This window comes from Pseudonaja textilis, chromosome Z, assembly GCF_049901715.1.
Source record: "Pseudonaja textilis isolate UNSWEBS1 chromosome Z, rPseTex1.2, whole genome shotgun sequence".
In the NCBI taxonomy this organism is placed as follows: domain Eukaryota; kingdom Metazoa; phylum Chordata; class Lepidosauria; order Squamata; family Elapidae; genus Pseudonaja; species Pseudonaja textilis.
The window spans coordinates 110691534-110706716 of record NC_142008.1 but is presented as its reverse complement, the minus strand read 5'-3'; the positions used below and the strand labels follow the sequence as shown (position 1 = coordinate 110706716).

Genomic DNA, 15183 nt, shown 5'->3' with positions numbered 1-15183 from the left:
CAAGGCTCTGTCCCTGAAGGTTGTGTGCATGTGGATGCGGAGGAATAAATGTATATGTGTTGGTAATGAATTTGTGAAATCATACACTTTGCTATTTTCCTATTCACAACATGTGATTGATCTTAGATTCACCAGCTGTGGGAAACAATCTCTAAAACTGATACCTCAGGTAAATTAATTTGCACTTAGCTCAGTCAGACAAAGGGGATTTGGGCATAACGATAAAATGATGGTCAGGATTAGAAAGACAAGGGAGTTCTGAAAAACAGAGGCAATATTTCATGAATATAGTTTCTTTCTAAGGCTCTTTTTATCTTATGCTGCCCTTTCCTAGAATTCTGTTTGCTTCTAATATTTTTGACATCCTATCAGCATCCTCTGGTCTGTCTCTGAAACATGCATCTGGGGAGAGAGTAATTAATTTTCTAATTTTATACCACATATCCAGTGGTGGGATTAAAAAAAATTACTATTGGTTGTGTGGGCATGACTTGGTGGGCATGGCTTGGTGGGCATGGCTTGGTTGGCATGGCAGGGGAAGGATACTGTAAAATCTCAATTCCTTCCCCACTCCTGGGAGAAGGTTACTGCAAAATCCCATTCCCTCCCCACCCCACTAACCTGCTTTCCAGCTCCATTCTCCTGTGCAGGGCAACAAAAGAAGACTCAGCCAATCAGCTGGAACTCGAGAGGCAAAGGATTTAATGGGGGTGGGCCAGTCAGTTCTCCAGACTACTCAAAATTTCCGCTACCAGTTCTCCAGAACTGGCCAGAACCTGCTGAATACCACCTCTGCAGATATCTCAACTCTTGCATAGTTTTCCTTAGATGTCTTAAATAAGGGACTTTCCCCTTAACTGTGAAGTTAAATGCCTCTCCATGTTTAAATACATGGCTAAGATAGATCAAGTATAATTTGTTTCTTGGCCAAGCTTTCTTGGATGAGTCTCAAAGATACTAGTTAGACCATCTCCTGAACGTGTCAATTTGTAAAACATTCCTATGTCTGTTTTCAAGTTGCCATAAACGGGGGGGAATCTGAAGAAGCAGTATGGCAGTAAAACCAGAAGTATATTCCACCATTATCTTATAAAGATTGTAGCTAGGTGACCAAACCTTCTGGCCACGAAAATCCTTCAATGGAGAACATGATTGATGACACCCAGCTCGAGGCTCATGATTTAATGAGGGCTATTGCCAGAACCCTGGCAGAATGGCTGTAAGAAGAAAGTGGAGAACAAGTTGGTGTTTTCTCTTGCTCCCTTTAATCTTAAAGATTTTAATATTTGGTTCAATATTCCATCACTATTGTTGTAAGTACACATTTTTCAATATCCGGGATCCCAATTGTGCACTAGAAAATTCAAACGTATTTTCTTCCTTTTTTTCTATTACCACCCATAGAATGCTGCAAATCAATGGAGAAAACCTAAAGAACATGGACATGTTTTGGTATCTGGGATCCCATCTCCAAGGCAATGGCAACATCAATGGCGAGGTGAGAGCAAGAGTGAATGAAGCCTGGATGCATCGGCGAGAATTCACTGGCGTGTCATATGATAGACAAATACCAACCCATCTTAAATCTTAAGATTTACAAAACCATCCATCCTGTTGCATTTTATGGCACTGAATGCTGGGCAATAACAACAGGGACCAAAAGCTATCTCCATACCATGGAAATGTGAATGCTCCATTGGATATCAGGCATCTCTGTTCTTTACCACATCACAAATGACACCATTCAACAGCATTTTGCTGTGGCACCCGTTACAGAGAAGATGAGAGAAGGCTGGCTCTGCTGGTATGGACATGCCCACAGAGCAGCACCTGCCACCAAAACAGCCTACCAACTAAAAGCCAGTGGCTGGTGACCTCATAGGTGTCCAAAACAGAGATGGCAAGACACCATCAACAAAAATATTCAAGCTGCACTCTGGAGACACAGCTGACCATGCAAAATGGCATTCAGTGATCAAAAAGGTGTACTCAGCATCTGCAGGAATATGAGAAGGAGGAGGAGGAGGAGGAGGAGGAGGAGGAGGAGGAGGAGGAGGAGGAGGAGGAGGGAGGTGGAGGTGGAGGAGGAGGAGGAATGTACGCTGAGAGCTTGGAAACAAATTCTTGTGTGTCTAATCACACTTGGCCAATAAAGAATTCTAATTCCAATGGAGATTAGGCATTCAAACAAACCTGTACAATAAAAGTGGAATAAATTATTTCATAGACTTTACAATACAATCTTTTATATGTTTACTCAGGGAAAAATGTCACTGATAAAATTAGATGCACATTCCTTAGTAGAATATTTCTCAACATTACCAATTTTAAGAAGTATGGACTTCAACTCCCAAAATTCCTCAGCCAGCATGTTTTGTCTGTTTACAAAAAGTACCTGGGAGAAAGAAGAGTCTATCACTGATCAACTAACAATGATACTGGGCAAAAGTTTAGAACAGATTACAATATGGTCAACCTGTGATAAGTATCAATAACAAATATCCATTATTCATTTTGGATAATTGATTTAAAAACAATATTCCAGACTAATAGAACTTTATGAAATGTATGCAGTAGACTATCCCACTCAGGCAAATAATTTATCCTCATTTCACACACTTTTTAAAAAACGTTATTTTATATCAATTGTTTTCCAGCTTTAACTATGCTATTAAAGGGACTTTTGAAAAGAACCCAGGAAGCAAATATAACTGTAAGCATATATACCTCAATTTCCCTAAAAGCTGTATTTACATTACATCCAAATACCATGATAATAATAGCCTGACAGGTCATTCAGAGTCATTGGATTAAGGCTATGGCTAGACAAACCAATATTTAAGGCATTCTGAATTAATACTCATGATCAGTCAATCTGACATGACCAACAAAGCAAGACACAAACATTTATGCTTTCTGCTCATTTGTAATATCTTTCTTACAGATCTATGGATTCCTTGTTCCTTAGAGTATAAATGATAGGGTTAAGCAGAGGGATGACTAGAACATAGAAAATTGCACTGTGCTTATTATGATCAGGAGCTGAGACTGATTTTGGAATTATACACATAAAAATGATAGGGCCTAAAACAAGGTGACTACAAGCAGATGAGAGTCACAGGTACAGAACACTTTATGCTATCCAACTGTAGATTTTATATGTGATACAGAATAAAGTATAAACATGTAGGAGGTCAGGATCACACAAAGGGGAAGCAAGAGAGGGACTCCTGCACCAGATACAATATTCTCAATGACTTGTGTATCATGACGTGAAAGTTTTAACACCACAAGAAATTCACACATGAAGTGATTAATATGATTGGGACCACAGAAAGTTTGGGAAACCAGGAAGACATCACAAATGCCACAGAACAGTGAAGCAATTATCCAGCAGGCTACAGCAAACTGCAATTGGCAGAGTCTGTTCATGACAACAGCACGTATTAGGGGAGAACAGATGGCCAGATAACAGTCATAAGCCATAACACCCAGTAGCAAAGACTCAATGCAACCTGTAGACCCTGCAACAAATATCTGGGCAGTGCAGAGTGGGAAGGAGATGGCTCTGTACTCAGCCATGAGGTGAGATAACATTATGGGAATGGTGGTGGTGATGCTGGTGATGTAATATATTTCTATCACTGCAAGATGAGAAAGAAAATAGTACATAGGAGGGTTGAGTTGTACATCAGCCTGTACCAATATGATTATCATAAGGTTCCCCAAAACTGTAAGAAAGTAAATGATGAGAATGACCCCAAAGAGGAGAAGTTGGACTTTTCTGTCACTAGTGCATTCCAGCAAGATGAATTCTTTGATTTAATGTTTGTTTAAAATATATAATATTGTCTTTGTCATGCCCCTGTTGGAGTCTGACTCCGGGAGAGGGATGGAACAGCTGACAGGGAGTGAAGTTTGGCTCCGGTGGTTGTGGAGGAAACTGGGGAAGGGCACAGGCTGGATGGGCATTCAGAGGAAGACCCAGGCCCATCCCCTCTTCATCCTAGGGCATGCAGGGAAGAGCAGATAAGGGAGAAATGTAAGTGGCATGGTCTATGGGAGAGGAAGGGGCCCTGATCCCCTTCATGGGCTGCATCTGGGAGGACTGTTTAAAAGGACAAACTGCAAATGGCAAAGTTGCTGGAAGTAAAGTGTGCATTGTTCTTGTCAAAGCTTATCTGTGTTTTGGCTTCCTCCCAGCTATGGTTGCTGTAGTAGTAGAAGTCTGCAATTTATCATCCTTGACTGCCATATTAATTACTTCAGTGTGGTTTGTGTTGGTTTTTTTTAATTTCTAATTAACTTTATTTTGGATGTGGACTGCATTTACTCCCTCCGTAAACTGTTTTCTTTAAGAGTTTGATATTCAGCCGAGGATAATTGAACATTGGGACCAAGTTAAAGGGAATGTATTCTATTTTTGTGACTTGGTTATTTTTGTGACACACCCCGGGTCATAACAGTCTTGGAATAAAACTTTTTTTCAGCAAAAAAATGTTTTAAAAAAGAAAAACATGTAACACTGCAGGTAGAATATAGAGGACAATTAGTCAAAGCAGTTGGAAAGAACTGGTTAAATAATAAACAAATTCTATTTATCCTGTGCCAGGATTCCAGCAATCGCCCTAATTAAATCATGATCCTTGAGCCAAATTTCATGCACAAGTAACATAGAGCTAAACTAAGGTTTTCTCATTTTTTGTTTCATAGAATTTCCTGATAAGCTTAAACAAGAACAATTATAGTGTCATAGATGTTGCAAGACATTTCTTAGCATCTCTGTCAATGACTCTTCAATGCTTGAAGCAAAAATGATCAGCCTACATATGACACATGCAAAGACGTAGCTCTCTGAGAAAAGAAGAGGAAAGGGAAAAGGATGGCCAGTAGGATGATGGATGCAGTGTTATAGCAGTCAGAAGGACCTAGGGGTGGGATTCTACCAGTTCGGACCAGTTCTATAGAACCAGTTGTTACGATTCTGCACAGTTCAGAGAACCGGCAAATCACACCACTGGCTGGCTCCTCCACTCCCCACCCACTGCACCTGTTGTGCCTCCGAGGTTTGAACCTGGTCAGTCAGCAGATGTAGGCTCGAGTGAGGAGGAAGATCTGGCATTGAGATTCGAGCCTGCATTACTGAGCGACATTGAGAGGAGTCTAGGGGAGGAGGAGGAGTTGAATCTGAGAGATGAGCCTAATTTATTAGAAGTTTCAGAGACATCTTCCTCTTCTGGAACTCCCTCCCTGATTGCACCTCAGGTGTTAACTGTTAATCAGGAAAGTGTGTCAGAGGCTTCAAGCGGTGATGAAACTGCCGGATGCTGGCTGGATGCTAGAACTAAGAGAAGATTGAGACGTCATTCTCAATTAGAAAAGAGATGTCCAGCCAAGGATTAATTAATGAGACTGACACGCCCCTGCAGAGGATATATAAGGAGCGTGCTAACGCCTCTCCCCCACTCGAAGCAAAGTGGATTTTGCTTTGGAAAGAAGTGCGTCTGACTACAGCATTGATGGACTATACAGAATTGGCAGACAGATTCTAGAAGGATTGCCAAAGGACTGTGAAAACAGAGCAATTAACTCTTCTGTCTCTGGTTTTGTTTGCATAAAGTATTTGAACTCTGGAACTTGAGATTCTCACCTGTGGATACAGGTGAGACATAACATTTTTGCTTCGAGTCACGACTCCATCTTAACCAAGATGGACCCAACACAACTAAAGCAACTGGTAGAGCAGCAGCAACAACAAATAGACCAACTGCTACAGAATAACCAAGTACTTCAACATCAGAATTGGTTAATCATGTAACGCAATTACAGACTCCAGTTGCTCCCCCAGCTCCTCCTCTTAGGAAAAGCTCGGTATCTGTGCCGGATAAATTCTCAGATCCCATCACCCAGCTCCTCCGCAAGAAGGTCCCGTTCAAGTGGGGCCCCCCCGCAGCAACAGGCTTTTAAGGCTCTAAAGAAAGCCTTCATTGCCGAACCTATATTGAGGCATCCTGATCTGAATCGTCCATTTGTGGTCAAGACAGATGCCTCCAACAGAGCTATTGCGGTGGTGTTGCTACAAGCCCCAATAGATGGTGCACCTCTTTTCCCGTGCGCATATTATTCAAGGAAGCTCACAACTTCTCAGCGCAATTATACCATTTGGGAAAAGGAGTTGCTGGCCATCAAGGCTGTGTTTGAGGCCTGGCGACATCATCTGGAGGGGGCTCGGCACAAGGTGGAGGTTCGGACAGATCACTGTAACCTGGAACATTTGTCCACTGCCAAGAAGTTGAACCAATGACAGATCCAGTGGTCATTGTTCTTCGCCAGGTTCAACTTTTCAGTCACATATGTTCCCAGGTGACAAAATCGGAGAGTGGATGCCCCATCTTGTAAACCCAAGTACCATAGTCCCGAGGTCCCTCTTCCTCTACGTACGGTCCTGCCACTGGAAGCTTTGGCTGTTATTCAGGACCCGGTGGATTTGAGGGCTCAAGTAAGAGAGGTGCAGCGTGTAGACGCTTGGTCACAGCAAAGAATGGGGGAAATTGGACCTGACTCCCCATGGACTCTAGAGGAGGGCTTGCTATGGCATCGAGGACTATGGTATGTACTCACCAGACACTTAGAGCCCTCATCATGACTCAATGTCATGACAATCCAGCTGCTGGCCATTTTGGCTTCTTTAAAACTCTTCACCTAGTCACACAGACTTTTTGGTGGCCGCGAGTCCGACATGATGTCTTTTCTTATATCTCCTCTTGTATTACATGTCGACAACTGAAGGCCGCGTTGGGTGCACCTCCTGGACTCCTTCAACCACTGCCGACTCCGGGTAGACCATGGGGGGCAATCTCCATGGACTTTTTGACACACTTGCCCTCGTCATCGGGTTATAAGACAGTACTCATGGTGGTTGACATGCTCACCAAGATGGCTCATTTTATCCCTTGTCGGAAGTTTCCATCGGCCCGCACTACTGCCCAGTTATTTCTGCAGCAGGTTTTCCATTTACATAATCTGCTGGACAGGGTGGTTTCGGATCGTGGTGTCCAGTTTACCACTCAGTTTTGGAAGAACCTCATGACGGCATTACAAGTGTTTGGCATCGGCGCACCATCCGGAGACTGATGGCGGGACTGAAAAAGTGATTGGCATCCTCACCCAATATCTGAGATGTTTTGTCAACCATCGGCAGAACGATTGGGTGACTTACCTCCCTTTGGCGGAGTTTGCCTTTAACAATTCGCAGCATACATCTACTCGCGTAATGCCGTTTTATGCGAACGTGGACTACCATCCACAATTTTTCCTGTTGTCAATTGTGGACTCCCCGGTCCCAGCAACGTGAGAATTTCTTGAGGAGTTGCAGTCGGTTCACTGATTAGTGGCGCAACAACTGGAACAGGCGAAGAAGGACTACAAACGGTTTGCAGATCATTCACATCGGGCGACGCCTCCGCTAGCTGTGGGTGACAAGGTGTGGTTATCCACAAAGCACCTTTGGGTCAATCGCCCGATTAAGAAGTTGGACCACCGCTTCATTGGTCCATTCCCTATTGAGGCAGTCATCAATCCTGTCGCATATCGACTCACCCTGCCGCGCTCCATGCTCATTCATCCTGTCTTCCACCATTCCCTTCTGGTTCCTGACTCCCCATTGTGTACATTCCATTCTCCTGAAGGTACAGCTTCTCCATCGGTACCCAGCAATGAGACTGCCGCTGATGACATGGTTGTCAGCATTCAGGATTCTCGTTGGCTGAAGGGGAGATTTCAATACTTTGTCAGGAGGCTGGTGAATGGATCAGAGGTTCTCTCTTGGGTGAATGCTTCCACGGTTTGTGCTCCGGACCTTATCCGGAGGTTCCATGAACACTTCCCATCGAAACCGCATCTGGCTCGTCAGACTCGGGCGGAGGACCCTGCAGTGAGGGATAGTGTTGTGCCTCCGAGGTTTGAACCAGGTCAGTCAGCAGATGTAGGCTCGAGTGAGGAGGAAGATCTGGCATTGAGATTCGAGCCTGCATTACTGAGCGACGTTGAGAGGAGTCTGGGGGAGGAGGAGGAGTTGAATCTGAGAGATGAGCCTAATTTATTAGAAGTTTCAGAGACGTCTTCCTCTTCTGGAACTCCCTCCCTGATTGCACCTCAGGTGTTAACCGTTAATCAGGAAAGTGTGTCAGAGGCTTCAAGCAGTGATGAAACTGACACACTTTCCTGATGGCTGGATGCTAGGACTAGGAGAAGATTGAGACGTCATTCTCAATTAGAAAAGAGATGTCCAGCCAAGGATTAATTAATGAGACTGACATGCCCCTGCAGGGGATATATAAGGAGCATGCTAACGCCTCTCCCCCGTTCGAAGCAAAGTGGATTTTGCTTTGGAAAGAAGTGCATCTGACTACAGCGTTATGATTTATGGACTATACAGAATTGCCAGACAGATTCTAGGAGGATTGCCAAAGGACTGTGAAAACAGAGCAATTAACTCTTTTGTCTCTGGTTTTGTTTGCGTAAAGTATCTGAACTCTGGAACTTGAGATTCTCACCTGTGGATACAAGTGAGACATAACACCCACCCATGAGGCTTCCCTGAGGTCCAGTCAGGGGTGGTATTCAGGGGATTGGTGGGGAGGGAGAAGTGGCCTGAGAGCAGAGCTGAACCTTCCTCAGGATTGAAGCTTCTATTTTTCAGTGCAGACTCAGGCAGCAGATTGCAGAAAGGTGGATCTGTGATTCTGCAAGCAGCTCAATCTGCCTTCCTGCTTTGCCTGATTTTGGCTAAAAGTTGCTCCTTTTTTAAAATAAAAAATTCAATCTTTACATATATATTTATAATATTTACATACAAGCCATGCACAGCCAGTCACATGACCACCAAGCCACACTGACAAATTAGGCCATGCCCACAGAACCAGTTGTTAAGAAATTTGAATCTGAAGCCTTCCGGTTTGTGGCGCTTTGGTGCAGGCAGGAATCCACGACTGTGCGCGGTCCCTGCCTGTGTTCACTGCCTGAGTGCCCCGAGCCATTTGGCTTCGGGGCTAAGCTACCTTTGCAGAAGGTAGTGAAGACTGGGGGGCTCTGGCAGGGACGAGAGACATCTCATCTCTCTTCCCTAGCCGGCTAAATCTCCATCTCCGAAGGCAGCTGAGCAGCGGTCTGTAATGGCCGCCACATAGAAGAGCTCAGCCGGGAAAAGAAAGTGCTGGAGGAGCTTGTGAAGAAGTGAAAGTGATCTTTGCTGACCGGGACAAAGGAACAGTAAAAGTATCCTGATATTTAATACTTATTAAAGATACATCATTCCCAGACTGAGTAAGCAGCGAATGGATATTAAAGGGAAAACTTTTTTTCTTTTCACTCTCCTTCCAAACGGAACAGCTTTGAGAGAAATCGGAAAACCTGCATTGAAAGTATGCTAAATGCTAAAGACTATGCTAATGCCAAAGGGATATGGATTTCTAAATATTTAAAGAAAAAGTTTTCTTTTGCTGTGAGTGGGAAGGGAGAGGAAAAAAATTGAAGTAGAATTTGAAAATAAGGAGCAGACTGCCTAGAATTTTAAAGAGCCATTTGAACATTAATAAGACTTCAAAAACACATATTTCAATTGGAATTTTGTGACTTAATAGCAACCCCAGAAAAAGAAATGGAAGAAGGGAAAAAGTGCTAAAAGAAATAGTTTATCTGGATTGTTTGGTGACTTTGGATCTTTTGGGAAATCTTTTTTTTTCTTTGTTTAAAAACACTCGGTGGTTGTTTTGGGAAAATTTTTTCCTCTTTATAATGGCATTATCCTTGGATGAATCCAAAACTGAATATCAAAAATATAAAAAGGAAGAACAAGACTGGAAAGATACTTTGGGCATTCTTTTTCAATCTCTAGAAATGGCGGTACGTTCTTATGGAGAATTGATTGTGCAGCAGGATAATTGGAACAAAGAAGAAACCATATTTGATGAACATGTGATCCTATTTGGGGAGGAGAAGAAAGAGGAAAAGAAAAAAGGGATTTTAAAACCTAAAAAAACAACCAAAAAAGATAAAAATGAGTTGAAAGGTGGATATAAGGTTAGAAAACAACAGAAAGGGGGAAAGCAGAAGAAGAAAAGGGAGGTAGAGAGACAAAGGGGTAAAAAGGGTAAGGAAAAGAATAAGCAAGGGAGAAAGGAAGGGGTGAGAAGTCTCAATGATGGGAAGCAAGATTTAAAGAAACAAAATTCATTTAGAGACAATGGGTAAATCTAATTGAAAAAGGGATTCTGTAAGGTACATAAGATTGTGTTATTATAGGCATTTTTTTGAATAAAATGTTTAAGATATAAATGAGTATTAATATGTATGATTAAAATGGTATTGACAGGGGTATTAGCTACATTATATATTTATAAATTTGTTCCTTTGTTATTGTTGTTCTTTCTTTTTTTTTCTCTTTTTCTTTCTATATAATATATTGTGTAACTTTAGGATGTGCTAAACAGAATCCCAATACAAGTTATGTGTGATATTAAGTATTATTAGGTTAGGGGAAAGAGTTAAAGGTGTCATACTCTAATCAGTGTACAGGAGAGGTTTTGTTTAAAGAGAAAAGATGAATGGATAGTTGAGAACAGACAAAGAATGACAAGTATTATGATTTGAACTGAGATAAGTAGAATAAAACTAAGAGAGTTAAAAAAAGGAAGAAGCTATATAGAAAATGGAAAATGGTAATAAGATATGGAATGATATATAAAAGGAACATGATTTTTGAAGTGGTGTCTGTACAATGAGTTTTAACCCGGGATCAGGCAACTTTCAGAAAAGATGTTTTATGTTTTTATGTTTTATGTCTTGTCTGTTTTTGTATTGGAAGAGAATAATGAAATTGTATAAGACAGATGGATATAAAAATATATATACAATCTAAAGTTAAAGAGATATAACTTGAATAAATAGAAGGAAAGGGAGTAATAAAGAGAAGTTCAGGATAAGATATGAAGATGAACAGATAAGGTAAACATATATACTAAATTGTGTTTGTATGGAAATGTGATAACTTGGAACAATTCTGTCTTTAAATAAGATGTATTGGTTTTTTTAGAAAAAGATTTCTTATGTCATCATATTTTATGTTTTGTCTGTTTGTATATTGTTTTGCAAAATTAATAAAATTTGCTTTAAAAAAAAAAGAAATTTGAATCCCACTCCTGGAAGGACACCATTGAAAGTCCAGGTTGGGAGCAGAATGTCATGAAGCAAAGCTATCTATGTGCTCTCTAAGATTCAACAACTTGATGGAGCATCCATCAAGCAATCTTTTATCCATCAGCAAGATGACAGCTAATCTTGATTCTTTACCAAAAAGCTTTCAGGAACCACAAAGAGCCATTCATGCTTTCAGCTTCTGTCCAACTAAGTAGACTATCTGATACTTATTTGGAGGGGGTTTCATCTCACGGAAGATGTTTTTGTAAAAAACAAAAACAAAAATTTCTCAGTAATTTATCTGTTCATACTCTCTAAAAGCTTCTAAACTCTTATGGATGAATCACAATATAAACACACAATATTGGAGATATCCTTGGGATTAATTACAATTAACAGGCATATTCATATCCACAAGGAATCCACAACATGTGCATTATTTCAATGGGAATATGGAACTTTCTTTGTTTAAATTCTTCATTTCAGAGAAATAAACTTTCTCTTGTTTATTCTCAGAGGCTCTACTGAAAGGAAATTGATAGCAGTTAATAACCATAGGGATATTGTTCCAATTACTTTCTTCTTGATAGGTTTATTAAGAGCTTGATATTTCCTACCTTTAATAATGGAAAACATTTGAACAGATGTTTTAAATCAAAGTTTTAAAAAAAATCAATAACCAATGACCTGGCTCAATAGTAGCAACTATGTGAAGGATCTTGGAATCCTAGTGGACAATCACTTAAACATGAGCAAGAAGTATGTTTTAACTCCCCCCAAAAAGCCAGCTGTAGGCTGCATTAACAGAGAGACAGAATCAAGATCACCTGAAATATTACTATCACTACCTGTTTGAAGGTGGGAGAAACTTTGAAAGTACAAGATTCTCTAACATGGATTGCCCTGCAATTATGTGGGATTGACAGGGAGGAAGCTAGCCACCAGATTGCAAGAATATGAGTGAGTGGCTATACAAAGAAACTCAAATTCATTGGTAGCTGCTGCGTCCAGTATGAGTCTTCACTCCAGTCCGCTCTTTGAGTGGGAGCCAGAACCATCCCTGATTGGCTGAGTCTGTTTGACAGCTCCATATAAAAGGAGCTGTCAAATGGAATCAGCTGTTCTCTGTCAGCCAGCTGCCTAGTTAGCTTGTGGCAAGCCACAGCTGGGTTATTTTGTTAGCAATAAAGCCTGTTAGCCTTAATCTAGCCTCTGCCTCTTTATTCCCATGCATCAAACTTAAAAGTAGCCTCACATGGCAATAAACAAGGACATGCATTCAATCAATGGTAGGATTCAAATCATTTAACAACCGTTTCTCTGCCCTAATGATTTCTTCCAACAACCAGTTCATCAAAACTGCTCAGAAAATTAACAACCAGTTCTCCCAAACTGGTGTGAACTGGCTGAATCCCACCACTGCATTCAATTTTGCAGCTACTACTATTGTGTTGCCTGAGCAGGGACAAAAATAGCCGGAGAAATGACTGGTGCCTAGGAAACGAGTGAAGAGTGCAATCACCGAACCAGTTATTATACTGGTGGAATCTCACCCTGGACCAGGCATATATCAAGGATTGCCTCTAAGAGCATCTTGAAAGGCATACTCTGCTGCATTTCCTCCTCTTTTCTGGAGTTCAGTGAAATAGGGAGGGGTCTTTCTGAGCTGCTTCCAAATGTTACTAAGACATACTGGCCTTAAAAATGTTTCAGCCCCCTTTTTGACTAGGTGTGCTGACTGCACTCCTCCACCAAAATCTTAGTCCTTATTCTGTCTAATATACTCAGGGCAAGGGGGAGCACACAAAACATCCCTTGCCAGATCACTCATACAGAACAAAGAGATTCTGTTTGGAAAACACAATGACTCACTGCTTGTAATAGATCCAACCTGACACTGAAGTGGATGGCCATTGTACGAATGTAAGTTCTGAATATTCTTATGGCATGGCATGGCAGGGCAGGGCGGGGCAGGGCAGGGCATGACATGACATGACATGACATGACATGACATGACAGTAGTATAATACAATAATACAGCACTATATAGCCTCTCTGAGATACATGAGTGGCTTACAAATATGAAAAATAAATGAAATAAATAAATATTGGAGAAGTTTACCTGAATGCCTAGTATCTGATAGTAGTATGTGCTCTTTTGTAGCTTTTATAATACAATCTTGTATATGTGTTTTCAGAGTCAAATATCTTTGATAATATAGAAGCACATTTCCAGATAGACTGTTTCTCAACCTTAGCAACTTTAAGAACTATAGACTTCAATTCCCAACTTTCCTCAGACAGCATTGTTATTTTCAACAACAACAAAATACCTGGAAGAAAGACCAATCTAGTCAACTATCATTCATACTGGACAAAACTTTAGAACAAATTATGGTATGGTCAACCAGTGATAATAAATATTCATTGTTCATTTGGGATCAACAGGGATTTATAAACAATATTCTCAACTAATAGGACTGTGAAATGTAGGCAGTGGACTCTGTCCTTCTCAGTCAATGCATTTCATTTCACACAGAGATTATGTCAATTCTTCTCCAGCTTTCATGAGGCTATTAAAAGGACTTTGTAAAGAGCCCAGGAAGCAGATATAATTGCACCATACATATTACATTTTTCCTTCAAAAAAGTACTTACATTGCACTCAAATATCATGATAATAATAGTCTGAGAGGTCATTCATATACAGAAATACAAACCAACATTTAAGGCACTCTGAATTAATACTCATGATCAGCCAATCTGACATGACATGAGAAAGAGAGTGAGAAAGCAAGATACAAACACTCATGTTTTTTACTCAAAGTCTTTTCTTTGCAATATCTTTCTTACTGACCTATGGATGTCCTTGTTCCTTAGGGTATAAATGATAGGGTTAAGCAGAGGGATGACTAGAACATAGAAAATTGCACTGTGCTTATTACGATCAGGAGCTGAGAATGATTTTGGAATTACATATATAAAAAAGGAAGGGCCATAAAACAAGGTGACTACAAGCTGATGAGAGCCACAAGTGGAGAAAGCTTTACGTTGTCCAGCTGTAGACTTAATGTGAGATACAGAATAAAGAATAAACACATAGGAAGTCAGTATGACACAAAGGGGAAGCAAAAGGAGTAAGGCTCCTGCACCAGATACAATATTCTCAACAAGTTGCGTATCACCACATGAAAGTTTTAATACTGCAGGAATTTCACACATGAAGTGGTTGATATGATTGGGACCACAGAAAGTTTGGGAAACCAGGAAGGCATCACATATGGCACAGAGCAGAGGAGCAATTATCCAGCAGGCTAAAGCAAACTGCAACTGGCATCGCTGGTCCATGACAACAGTATATATTAGGGGAGAACAGATGGCCAGATAACGGTCATAAGCCGTGACACCCAGTAGCAAAGATTCAGTAGTAGCCATGGACCCTGAAACAAATATCTGGGCAATGCAGAGTGGGAAGGAGATGGCTCCGTTCCCGGCCATAAGGTGAGATAACATTATGGGCATGGTGCTGGTGACATAACATATTTCGATCACCGCAAGATGAAAAATAAAATAGTACATAGGAGTGTTGAGTTGTACATCAGACTCTACCAATATGATGATCAGCAGATTCCCCAAAATTGTAATCAAGTAAAATATAAGAATGACTCCAAAGAGGAGAAGCTGGACTTTTCTGTCATTGGTGAATCCCAGCAAGATGAATTCCTTGACAGAGGTGAAGTTCTTAGCTTCTGTCATGGCCTCCTTCTGAAGAGAAGGAAAAAGAATGAGGGACCATTAGATCAAATACCACTTTTAAATATATAAATACACAAAAACAGGGCCATGACTACCCAACATTTCTGAAAACAGGATCCTGAAATTTTTCCAGGAAATATTATGGTACTATCATCATCCTGAGGATGAGCATGCTTTGATACAGAGAAGATCAAAAGTACTACAAGATGGAAAAATAATATTGTTTTTATT

The 15183-nt window shown here is 40.9% G+C and overlaps 1 protein-coding gene and 1 pseudogene across 1 annotated transcript; both read right to left on the bottom strand.

The window, feature by feature from the left end:
- Positions 1–2870: 2870 nt before the first annotated feature.
- LOC148124255 (olfactory receptor 5P68-like) lies at positions 2871–3819 on the bottom strand (annotated as a pseudogene).
- A 10194-nt stretch (positions 3820–14013) lies between these two features.
- Positions 14014–14952, bottom strand: LOC113451201 (olfactory receptor 5P56-like). Its single transcript, XM_026722568.1, has one exon. The coding sequence runs from the start codon at positions 14950–14952 to the stop codon at positions 14014–14016; it is 939 nt and encodes a 312-aa protein (XP_026578353.1).
- Between the last annotated feature and the right edge of the window lie 231 nt (positions 14953–15183).

Bases quoted from the DNA above. Each gene is read 5' to 3' on its own strand.
- LOC113451201 (XM_026722568.1), bottom strand. From the start codon at position 14,952: ATGACAGAAGCTAAGAACTTCACCTCTGTCAAGGAATTCATCTTGCTG.